At 42.5% G+C, this 12,795-nt stretch overlaps 1 protein-coding gene across 1 annotated transcript in view; it reads right to left on the bottom strand.

Annotated features, from left to right (window-relative positions):
* Window positions 1-12,795, bottom strand: part of LOC147020027 (autophagy-related protein 2 homolog B-like) — a 150,001-nt gene that overhangs the window by 16,768 nt on the left and 120,438 nt on the right. Inside the window, exons 29-32 of the mRNA XM_085894969.1 lie at window positions 8,281-8,419; window positions 2,006-2,223; window positions 1,639-1,862; window positions 1,295-1,445 (exon numbers count right to left, since the gene is read on the bottom strand). Coding sequence (XP_085751095.1) covers window positions 1,295-1,445; window positions 1,639-1,862; window positions 2,006-2,223; window positions 8,281-8,419 — 732 coding nt within the window. The remainder of the gene's footprint in view (window positions 1-1,294; window positions 1,446-1,638; window positions 1,863-2,005; window positions 2,224-8,280; window positions 8,420-12,795) is intronic.

Below are 12,795 nucleotides of genomic sequence, written 5' to 3'. Positions count from 1 at the left end.
TAAGCATGAGAGTGGTACGCGTGTGTCTGATCTCGCTGCCATGTTCGAGCTGCCGAAATCGACCGTGTGTAGGATTCTGAAAAATAAAGAAGCGATAAAAGCGTGAAAACCCGTCGTGAAGAGAACTCATTCAATGAACCCTCTGATGAATCGGCTTTAACAAACTCAACGTTTTTTTCGCGAGCATGGTAGTGACGTCATGCTGCGTCACCCAATCGCTTCACCTCTTGATTATCTCCGTGGAACCGTGCTGTGAAAACGGCACGTTTGTGTCTCCAGAGTGTACTGGGATATAAAACACGATTTGGTGCTTCATGGTTAATTACATACCTCCACCAGGCTGAACAGTTTACGTTTTAGATCCCAATGGCCACTGATAGGCTGGAGCTGCATCCAGACCTGATGGAAGAAGCGACAACGCTCCTGCTCATGCCCCAGGCTTGGAAGAAGATTCATGACTCAGAAAAGGTCATTTACTCATCTTATTTTACCTAAAACATGGGTAATTTCAGTTGAAAGTGTCTTGAAAGTGGGTTTTCTTGGGGTCCAGGAATGGATTAATTCACTTTCCATTATTTCTTATTGGGAAAATAATTTTGGAATCCGAACTTTTTGGAATCCGAACAGCCTCTTGGAACAAATTAAATTCGGATTCTGGGGGCACCACTGTATGTATGTATGTATGTAATATATATATATATATATATATGTATGTAATATATATATATATATGTATATATGTATGTAATATATATATATATATATATATATATATATATATATATATATATATATATATATATATATATATATATATATATATATATATATATATATATATATATATATATATATATATATATTCAGCTCATGCTGTCTCTATCTGTCCCACCTTGAAACACGGAAATGCTCCTCAGAAAGAAAAAATTAACTAAACGTTACTTCAAATTAATCCAAACCTATGGGAAAAGTATAATTTTTTTCAAGAAGAGAAAAAAATTGAAACCGTGCGGTGTATAGGCAACAAGCCGCTGCCTCGATCACTCCCCAAATTTTTTTGTCTTTGCTGTTAAGAAATATATAACCTCCCATGTTTGAGCTCTTTCAACCAATGCAAGAATAAAAGGCTTCCTTTTAAAAATTTCTACACCTTACTATTTTTTACCATGGTCTTCTGCAACTTAGACGTATAAAGTGTCGTGAAATTCGATTTACAAAAAACACTAAATGAGATCAGGACTTTTATACGGCCAACATGTGGAGCAAATTAAGCTATTGCAGGCATTAAATATACCTTGTTAAGCTGAATCTCCATGAGCACATCTTGGTTCCTCCCAGGTCCCCCTTGGGCTTGCCAGTTGCTGCGGCTGCACCTTGTGCCAGCCCCACTAGTGGAAAGACGGTGTGGCAAAATACGTGGGCTCGCCCCAGATGAATACTTTGCACTGCGGTGTGACAGTCAATGAGCTTTTTGTGAATGGCCAAAATAATCCCAAAATGCTTTCCAAAATGCTAAAATAGCTTAAGTGTCCAAAACTGATAGCATGTACACTCAGATGCTCAAATGAGATCACCTAATGACCCAGTCAACTATTCTGCCAATGGCATAAATGTAGAAGATGCACCAATATATTTTACCCATGTAGAGGTGCTGCAAGTGTGGAGGTGGGTAGGAAGTCACGTCCTCCATACAGGTGGCATACAATAGAAACCTCCCGTAAAGTGTAGCGGGCCTCAGGTTGAGGAAAGTGTGGTGGGGGCCGGAGGAGGTCTGAGCGGTTAAGTGGCCGGTAGAAGTGATCTTCATGTACTTCAATAGGACCATCTACCAGCTGTTTTACAACAGGCTCTCCGTCTTTTGCCTGCACACAAAGGACAGCATATCCAAATTAAAATTGCAGTTGCTAAGCTGTGGGTTTTATGACAGCTTTGACATTCCCAATCTCACTGATGCCACACATTAAATTCCTGTGAACTCCATGAGTTATCATACTCCCCTTCCTACCGGTATCCCCATTCCTGGTGCTTCCAAGATACAGAATTCTCCATCGTCTGGGGTATCGTCAGGTGCTGTCTTCTCAGGGAGTGAGGAGGGGCAGAGCTCAGAGCGAGGTGGTAGTCGCAGGATCAACTGAGGTTCCACAAAACCCCCGAGGCCATTTTCATCAGGGAAAAGGAACAGGTCAGAAATGTGTGCATCCGTCTGCACCTCATCCGCAAGACCTGTACGTCGTCAGGGTGAGCAAGACATTTGCAAAATCATTAATAATAAGCCACCACTGTTTTGTATTCAATCAGGATTGGGTTATAAAGTATATTACTGGAATGCTCTGCCACTTTGTTGATCTTGCCCAAAGACCACATAAATAAACTTGCAAAGATGACGAGTAAATATTCTGCTGCTACTGTGAAGAATGTTTTTGTTTATATGATGAAAAGGAATCCCAAATAAGAGAAAAACAACAAAAAGGTGTGAAAATAACAGGGAACCACAAATAACAAGACAAAAAGTCCAAACAATTAAATGCTTTTGAGACAACTAGCAGGTATTTGTACGCCCCTCCTGTAAAGGTAACGACCAATTCGCTGACTAGAAGGGGTGAACCTCAAAGTGCTTGGCCCAGTATTTGTCTCGTCATCCAGTGCATTCTAAAATTGATTAATTGTGCCACCACACACTGCATCTTCCGGAAGTGAATTCCAATTATCAACACCCTGCACAGAGAAAGCAAACCATCTAAGCCTAGAACTGCAGTGTCATTTTCTCAACTTCATTGAATGCTTTCTTGTTTTGGAAACCAAATCTCGAGCAAATAACCCATCTGGGCCAATTCTATTGAAGCCTTTCAGTATTTTGAAGATCTGAATCAATACAAGGTCTGTCTTCTGCAGTCTTGTGTGTGAAGGGTCAATTATTTACCTGTCTGGCTAGATAGTGAGGTGCCGCAAGTGAGCCAGTAATCCAGTTCCCTCTGTTAAACTTTCTCTAACCTATCCTCATCTCGCTTGGTCAATGAGAACCACAGTACTCCAAGACTGGATGGACTATAGTACTGTACAATTGAACAAGACCCTTGTTTTTCAAGCCTGAGAGGAAAGCCCAATGAGGGCAAATCCCTCTTAGACACCTCTGCAACATGATGAGAAAATGTCAACGTTGAATCAAACAACATTTTGTCTTGTTCCTCAGTTGCACTTGGATAGACTTAACACTTCATGTGTTGGCCCAATGTGGAGTTCCAATGAGGATTTCCTCTCCCAAAGTGGATGACTTTACACTTGTCTCCATGCAAAAGGAAAATGTGACACTTCTGTGTCCAGCCATGGATTGCATCAATATCCTTTTGAAGAACAATATAGTCTGCTCCATCATCGACAACTTGAAACAATTTTGTGTCATCAACAAAAAGCACAATCTCTGATTTAATTGTCCGGCAAGTCGTTTAAAAAGGCCATGAAGAGAATGTGTGCCCGAGAATACTCCCACTTTCAGGGGATTCCAATGGTGACTGGTTTAGACCTAAACCTGAACAATCACTCCCTGAGTGCAGCCGAATAAGTAAGCTTGACCCAGCGAAGTAGTGGCCTGTGAACTCCATATGGCTTCAACTTACAAAGTCGTCTTTGATGGGGAATGCTATTAAACACATTTAAAACATTGTAGCGTCGATGGCTCAACTAACGTCGAGCTCGTTGCGGCGGGAAGGTAAAATCCTGCGATGTCCCGAGCGGCTTACTCCTGAGAAGACTTTCCAAATTAATGGTGGACAAGGTGTGCGTGGGATGCAAGGAGGGACACGAAAACTTCAACGTTTTAAAAACCAACGGGTTTATTCCGGAGCCACAATAAAAACGAGGGGAAGACTGACTGCCGGAGGGATACGACTGCGGGCAGTGGTGGTGGGGAAGAAATGGGGACACAAAATCGACAATATAAAAAAAATTACGTACAATGAGAATAAAACGAATCTAAAGAAACTAAGGTGCATAACTCCAGACTCAGTCACAGATGGGAAAAGGGAACAAAACTAGGGGTGGTAGCGGGGACGAGCAAGCGATGAGGAGGCAATGAGCAGGCTGATGAGGAGAACAGACGATGACCAAGACGATGAGGAGATGAAGCACACGGGCAGACAACGAAAAGGAGCAAGGCAGGAACGACAAAACGGGCACAGGACGAAGACAGGCACAGGCAGGCAGGACGACCTACCCAGCTCTCTTCTTACTCTTTTTACCCATCGTAAAATGGTGACTGGTTTAGACCTAAACCTGAACAATCACTCCCTGAGTGCAGGTCTGTTCTCCTCAGACCTCGATCGCCTCACAGACTCTCTCACTTCCAACTGCCCGAACAGTTCCACCCTCTTCTTCCGGGGCAACACTCTACCCCTGAAGGTGTTCCATAGCTCCGTTCCTTGGGAGGCGACAACTGCTCCTCCCATCACTCTCCAGACCATCCAAGCTCCGCCCCTTTTTCTCTCTCTTGCCGAGTCTCCCGCACCCCCAGATAGAAGTTGCCATCAAGGTTTTTCACACAATTTCCTTACCATTATCCCTAACTGGTGACACAGGATCTCCCAAGATGGAAACCATGCTGTTTTGTCACGGAGTAGATGCAATCTCCCAAGATTGTCTACAAGGGTATTTTGAACAAGAATGACACGAGGTAGAGCGCATACCTCCACCAGACTGAACAGTTTAGGTTTTGTATCCTACTGAAAGTCCAGATCTTGATCTGGACCAATGAACCAAAATCTAATCAGCAAGTCCTTGTCACCTAAAATCACTTAAAAAAACACTAGAATGGCACTCAGTGAAGCGCATACCTCCACCAGGCTGAACAGTTTGTTTTGTATCCAACCGATAGACCGGATCTGCATCTGGACCATTTGTCCTTGTCACACACCAAAATCTAATCGGCTTGTTTTTGTCACCTACCCAACTCACCCAAGTTTTGTCATAATCCATCCACAATTTTTTGAAATATCATGATGTATATCGTTTTCTCTCAATTGTGAAGAAGCACTTCAGATAATAGAAACAAACACACAACAAACAAGACTTTTTGGATCGGTATTCGGATCTTCACCAAAATCAAATCAATTTGTGCTTGTCACACACCAAACCTGTCCACCAAGTTTTGTCCAAATCCATACATAAGTTAATGAGATATCATGCTCACTAACAGACAGACAGACAGACAAATGAGGTGTCAGGCGGTAGCCTGACAGGTATGATGAAAATCATGTAAATGACGTTCATCACTGTCACCTTGACCTTTGAACATGGTTGCAATTTGATACCTGTATCTTGGAGTGTTTCCAAGCTATCTTCTTTTTTGGCCCCCCCCAAACTCCCCCCCTCAAAAAAACCCCCCCACTATACTTCAACATGGGTGACTTCGTTGTCATTGATCGACGGAAACGACGTTATCGGTCAACGGATTGCCACCATTTTGGAAATGCGTCATCTATCCCCAGCCCAGACAGAAATCTTGCGTTTTAATAATGATTAGACTATCAAATCTGCTCAGAATTCCAGGTGATGTTTTCCAACTCATTTGTGTCAAGTTTGACGTCACATAGCGCAAACACTTTTGATCATATCTGTTTTACGCAAATGATGTCACTGTCACGTTGACCTTTAACATGTATAGTCAAAAAACAGCAGCTTCCCTTTTGTCCTTCAGAATCCTCTGATAAAGTTTGACGAAGATAGTTGAAACCGTTCGCGAGTTATCGCACTCACAGACAAACATACAAACCATTGAGACAGACTGATATGTGATGAAAATTTTCAATTTTCACCATAACAAACAGACAATTAGACAGAATAACACAAGACCAACCAATATACTTGAAAAATCTTAAATTTTTGCAACAAGAAAGATGTCGTGTAAAGCACGACACTTACAAAATCCATAAAACAAATTTGACCTTAAAAATAATTGGTAGTTGAATTCAATGTCCAAATATGCAAATCCTCTTCAAATTTCAAGTCAATCAGAAGAAACTGACAATTTTAGAAAGTTGGCCTATGTTGACCTTTCGACCAGCGTTGACTTTAAAAATACTTGTTCGTTGAATTCAGTGACCTGATATGCAAATTCTCTTCAAATTTCAAGTGAATGGGATGAAAATTGAGGATTTCAGAAATCTCACCTAAATTGTTGACTTACATTTGGCCTTTGTTGGACCTTTTGACCTACATAGTCAAAACACATTGACAGCCTCACTTTTGGCCTTCAGAATCCTCTGGTAAAGTTTGATGAAGATAGTTGAAAGCATTCTCGTGTTATCGCACCCATAGACAAACATACAAATGAGACAGACCAACATGTGAGGAAAATTGAAATAGGGGTGACAAGATAAGCTGCATCAACCTTTGGAAGTGAAGGTAATAAAACCCATGGAGGTATGGCACCAAAAGCTGTATCGAGCACTGAAAATTTAAGAGCCACATAGTGTGAAACAAAAGCACAATCACCTGATTGTGCCGTTTGATGATTTTGCCCCAATAAGGCTCATACAGTTCAACATTTGGTCGCGTTGGTCCATTGTACATATACTAATGGGCCCGTTGGTCCATTGTACATGTACTAATGGGCCCGTTGGTCCATTGTACATGTACTAATGGGCCAGTTGGTCCATTGTAAATATACTAATGGGCCAGTTGGTCCATTGTAAATATACTAATGGGCCAGTTGGTCCATTGTAAATATACTAATGGGCTAGTTGGTCCATTGTACATATACTAGTGGGCCAGTTGGTCCATTGTACATATACTAATGGGCCAGTTGGTCCATTGTACATATACTAATGGGCCAGTTGGTCCATTGTACATATACTAATGGGCCCGTTGGTCCATTGTACATATACTAATGGGCCCGTTGGTCCATTGTACATATACTAATGGGCCCGTTGGTCCATTGTACATATACTAATGGGTACTTTGGTGCATTGTACATATACTAATGGACCCATTGGTCCATTGTACATATACTAATGGGCCCGTTGGTCCATTGCACATACACTCATGGGCCCGTTGGTCCAGAGGACCAAATTTTTACTGGTCATCACGGCCTTGAAGCATGATTGCCAAATAGTACACCTATTATTATTGTTGTTATTATTATTAGTATTAATTGATATATTCTTTGTTGCAATGTTATCATTGTTTTTGTTATTTCCTTTGTAATTGGAATGGCATGCCGTAGAAGGACGTATTAAGCTGTTCCATACACTTTAATATGGCATGTGTATAAAACATGGGATTAATCTGGGTTCTTTGAAATTAATTAGCCTTATCAACTCAGGAGATCATGACGATCATTTTGGTGTATCACACTCCACTTCAAAAAGCTCCAGTATAACTCCACGAAAACATGCCAGCCACACACACACACACACACACACACACACACACACACACACACACACACACACACACACACACACACACACACACACACACACACACACACACACACACACACACACACACACACACACACACACACACACACACACACACACACACACACACACACACACACACACCTACCTCGTCCATTCAAAGTGGATGAGGGGGCCCGTTGGTCAATTGGACCAAATTTTCATTGGTCTTCACAGCCTTTAGCATTTTTGCTCGTCTGAACAAGAACAATAGGTTTCCAAGCCTGGAAGCCTTGGGACCATAAAAATAATAATAATTATAATAATTCGAGGTCTTTCTTGTGAAACCTTAATAATAATAACAATAAGAATAATAATAATAATAATAATAATAATTAGAGGTCTTTTGGGGTGGCCTTATGGATCTTCAAAGGTCAAAAGGTACATTCCAATAGTATGTCATTAATTAAGACATATGTAATTAATTGACACACACACACACACACACACACACACACACACACACACACACACACACACACACACACACACACCTTAAATGGCTGATGTAGAGATTGGTTGCCTGGTTGATCTATTCCAGATCTGTGTTGCTCTACCTTTCCATTTGTGGTGTTTGCACATTGGCTTTAATCAGTGAATGATCAGTGAATTTCCACCACACCAAAATAAATAAAGAGGTACACACTGATGATAGATGTTTGGACCGCAAAAAATTATCCTGAGATTAATGAGTTCATGTACACAATGTTCGGCTCATAAAACAATGGTCAGATCATTATTCAGATCCATCAATTACGTAATTTATAGGGGCTCTACAGCAAGACATTTCATTAAAAAACAAAAACAAAAACAAAAAAACCTTCACCGTTGGCAGTGTGGTCAATTGTCGGAGAGGTGAGACCACGTTCTTCTTCCATCGCATCCACCATGAGGTCAGACAAAGAGAATGAGTCACCATCTGCAAGAACAGGCCCTCCAGCTGGCCCTGGAGACATTGCCTCTGCCTGTGTGAACAATCAAAGGAAGTAATGAAATGGACATCTCATCCAGTTGATCTATACATATAAAAACGAAAAACACGGTCCGTCCGTGAAGCCGTGAACTTAATTATGTACTGTTTGAAGTCATCCTGACAAAATGTCTATTAATGACGTGCTATTGAATGTACTTTTCGACCCTTTAGACTGCTGAGAACCCTGCGACCATTGAAGACCCCCCAAGACCCCGAGGACCCAAAATACCCAGATGACCTAAAAGACTCAAAAGTTCCTGGGGACCTAAAAGACACAGAGGACGAAAAAGGCCGCAAAGACCCAAAAGACAGAAAATCCCGAGTACCCAAAAGACCAAAAAGACCCAGAGGATTGAGAAGACACCCGAAGGACCTTAAAGACCCCTTAAGACCCTTTTTACCTTTAAAAACCCTTTCAAAACGTGAGACACCTTTAGATCCATTTACACTTGAGACCTTTTATCCCCTTTAGACCGCAAGAACCTTGAGATATTTACACCCCTCAAGTACCTTTAGACCCCTTAGTCCTTACTGCCATTTAGACCACTTACACCCTTCAGACAGATGAGGCAGCTTGGACTATTGACCATTTCGAGCTTTAGACCACTTGGAGATTTTGAGATTACAAATAAATTATAAATAAATATAATAACCAAGCTTACAAATAAATTAATATAAAATAAATGTTTGTATTGTAATTGGTGTGAATCATGACAACACAGCAACTCACGTAGTCATAATCCTCAGTTAAAACAAATCCGTGCCTCTGTAGCGACATGTGGTGAGGCGAGCGTAGCAAGCTGATCCCACACTAGTCGATATACAGGGTGCCCCACAGAAAACCAGGAAATTTGGTACAGTTTATTTAAAACAAAACAAAAGCAAACTTAGATGTAGTGTAAAACAAAGATACACTTTATTATATGTTAGTTTATTGATATGGTAAAATACGGCAAAATAAATCTCAAAATCTCAAATTTCCTGGTTTTCTGTGGGGCACCCTGTAGATAAGAATAAAAAAAACATGGTCCGTCCATTGATAATGCCGTGTAAGTATGTCTGATAATTATGTACTATTTGAAGTCAGTTGCATCCTGACGACACGTACTGTACGTCTATTAATTATGTACTTTTGGAATGTACCTTTCGACCCTTTATACCAGGGGTCGGGAAAGTGTGGCTCGCGAGCCAGGTATGGCTCTTTTGATGATTGCATCTGGCTCGCAGATAAAATTGGAGTTTGAAACTTGGAAAGCCCAATATTTCTCGCAGAAGCTTTACCTATAGTTTGAATGGTGTCGTGCTTCATTCACGTGCAGGGCTGAACTTGGCAGAAGGAGAGAAGAAAAAACACCTCCGAATTGTCTGAAGCGGTTTTTGTTTCGTCCAGTCATGCGGCCGACGCGAGTAGTGATTTCGGTTCCTCCAATGACGTGCCGCCGCCGAGACGCGTCACGGAATTCATCTCGACCAATCACGCGCCACCGCTGAGGCGACTCGTGATTTCGGTTCCTCCAATGACGTGCCGCCGCCGAGACGCGTCACGGAATTCATCTCGACCAATCACGCGCCACCGCTGAGGCGACTCGTGATTTCGGTTCCTCCAATGACGTGCCGCCGCCGAGACGCGTCACGGAATTCATCTCGACCAATCACGCGCCACCGCTGAGGCGACAGCATCCCAGAGTCGGCCGGCCGCGCCGCACCTCTCGAGTATGTCAGCCCGTGTGCAGGCCAGCCAGACTCACTTGGGTCAACATCTCCCTCTCTCTCATTTGCTCAAAGCTAACCCTTCGACGAAGAAGATGGCGAAAAGAAAAAAAGATGAGGAGTATCGTACATTTCAGGACGAATGGGCCGAAGAATTCGCCTTTGTGGAGAGAGCAGGTTCTGTGGTGTGTCTAATTTGCAATGACAAAATTGCATCGATGAAACGGTCGAATATAAAGCGGCACTTCGACACGCGCCATGCTACCTTTGCATCAAAATACCCTGTGGGAGACAGCAGAAAGAAAGCGTGCCAAGAGCTACTGAGCAGGGTGCAAGCCAGCCAGCAGCAACTCCGCGTATGGACCCGGCAAGGTGACTATAATTCCGCCAGCTTTGCTGGATCTTTAGCAATAGTGAGGAACGGAAAACCATTCACAGATGGCGAGTATGCTAAAACGTTCATGCTGGATGTCGCCAATGAACTTTTTGATGATCTTCCGAACAAAGACAAGATAATCAAACGGATGAAAGACATGTCTCTGTCGGCAAGAACTGTTCATGATCGTACCATCATGATGGCAAACCAAGTGGAGGAAACGCAAGTGAAGGACATAAATACAGCGCCGTTCTTTTCCCTGGCTTTGGATGAGTCAACAGACGTAAGCCATTTGTCGCAGTTCAGTGTGATTGCAAGATATGCTGCTGGTGATACACTGCGCGAAGAAAGTCTTGCTGTTCTGCCAATAAAAGGGTCCACAAGAGGTGAGTATTTATTCAAGTCTTTCATGGAGTTCGCTCAAGAAAAAAATCTACGAATGGATAAACTTATCTCGGTGTGTACTGATGGTGCTCCGTGTATGGTGGGGAAAAACAAAGGATTTGTGGCGCTTCTCCGTGAACATGAAAATAGACCCATCCTAAGTTTCCATTGCATTCTACACCAGGAGGCACTTTGTGCTCAGATGTGTGATGGGCAGCTTGGCGAAGTGATGTCGCTGGTCATTCGTGTGATCAACTTTATTGTTGCCCGAGCCTTAAATGCTCGCCAGTTTAAAACACTGCTGGATGAAGTTGGAAATAACTATCACGGTCTGCTTTTGCACAGCAATGTGCGTTGGTTGTCAAGAGGGAAGGTGCTTAGCTGTTTTGCGGCTTGCCTGAACGAAATCCGGACTTTCCTTGAAATGAAAGGGATTGAGCATCCTGAGCTAGCCGAAACTGAGTGGCTCCTCAAGTTTTACTATCTCGTGGATATGACTGAACATCTGAACGAGCTCAACGTGAAAATGCAAGGCATTGGAAATACAGTGTTATCCCTTCAACAAGCCGTGTTTGCTTTTGAAAACAAGCTGGAGCTCTTTATCATGGATCTTGAAACAGGTCGTTTACTACATTTTGAAAAACTGAGACAATTTAAAGATGTATGCACAGCAAGTGAGCCCACTCAAAACTTTGATCTCCACCAGTTAGCTGGCTTCACATCCAGTCTCCTACAGTCATTCAAAGCACGCTTTGGAGAATTTCGTGAGCACACTCGTCTTTTTAAGTTCATCACCCATCCAAACGAGTGTTCACTGAACACAGCCGACCTGAGTTACATTCCTGGTGTCTCCGTCAGAGATTTTGAAGCAGAAGTGGCTGACCTGAAGGCCTCAGACATGTGGGTGAATAAGTTCAAGTCACTGAATGAAGATTTGGAAAGAATCGCACGACAGAAAGCGGAGTTGGCGAACAAGCACATGTGGACAGAAATGAAAAAACTTCAACCCGAAGACGAGCTGATTATCAAAACTTGGAACGCGCTTCCTGTCACATACCTCACACTGCAGCGTGTGAGTATTGCTGTATTGACCTTGTTTGGATCTACGTATGCATGTGAGCAGTCATTCTCACATCTTAAAAACATCAAGTCCAACCTACGATCACATCTAACGGATGAAAGCCTCAACGCTTGCATGAAGCTTAACCTCACCAAGTACCAACCAGACTACAAAGCCATCAGCAAATCCATACAGCACCAGAAGTCCCATTAATGGTGAGTATTATAACAACATTATTTAAAAGAATAAATTCAGAGGCTTATTATACTCACATTTAGTTGAATTCAGTCTTAAAATATATTATATGGCTCTCACTGAAATAGATTTCCAAATATTTTGCTTTAATGGCTCTCTGAGTCAAAAACGTTCCCGACCCCTGCTTTATACTGTTGAGACCCCTTAGATATATGAAGACCCTTTTGAGTCCTCAAGACCCTTTGAGAGCTCTAATACCCCCAAAACCCTAAAGACCCCCCCCCAGACCCTTAAGATCCTGAAGACCTTTTAACACCCATAAGACTTTGAAGACCATGAATACCCTCAAAGACCTTGAAGACCCCGAAGGCTGCCAAGACCCATTCAAACCCTTAAAGCCCCGAAGACCCTTTCAAATCCCAAAGACCCTTTAAGACCACCAAAGACCCTTTAAATCCCCAAAACCGTAAAGACCCCAAAGGCCCCCCCAAGACCCTTTCAAAACCCTAAAACACTTTAAGACCCCCGAAGACCTTGAAGACCCCAGAACCCTAAAGACCCCTAAGGCTAAGATCCATTAAAACCCTCAAGCCCCCTTAGACCCCTTTCAAAACCCAAAGACCCTTTAAGACTCCGAAGACAC

This window comes from Eptatretus burgeri, chromosome 9 (genome assembly GCF_056783735.1).
Source record: "Eptatretus burgeri isolate ZD-2024b chromosome 9, Ebu_testis_v1, whole genome shotgun sequence".
In the NCBI taxonomy this organism is placed as follows: Eukaryota; Metazoa; Chordata; class Myxini; order Myxiniformes; family Myxinidae; genus Eptatretus; species Eptatretus burgeri.
Note: the sequence above shows the minus strand (reverse complement) of the source record. Positions and strands in the feature narration are given on the sequence as shown.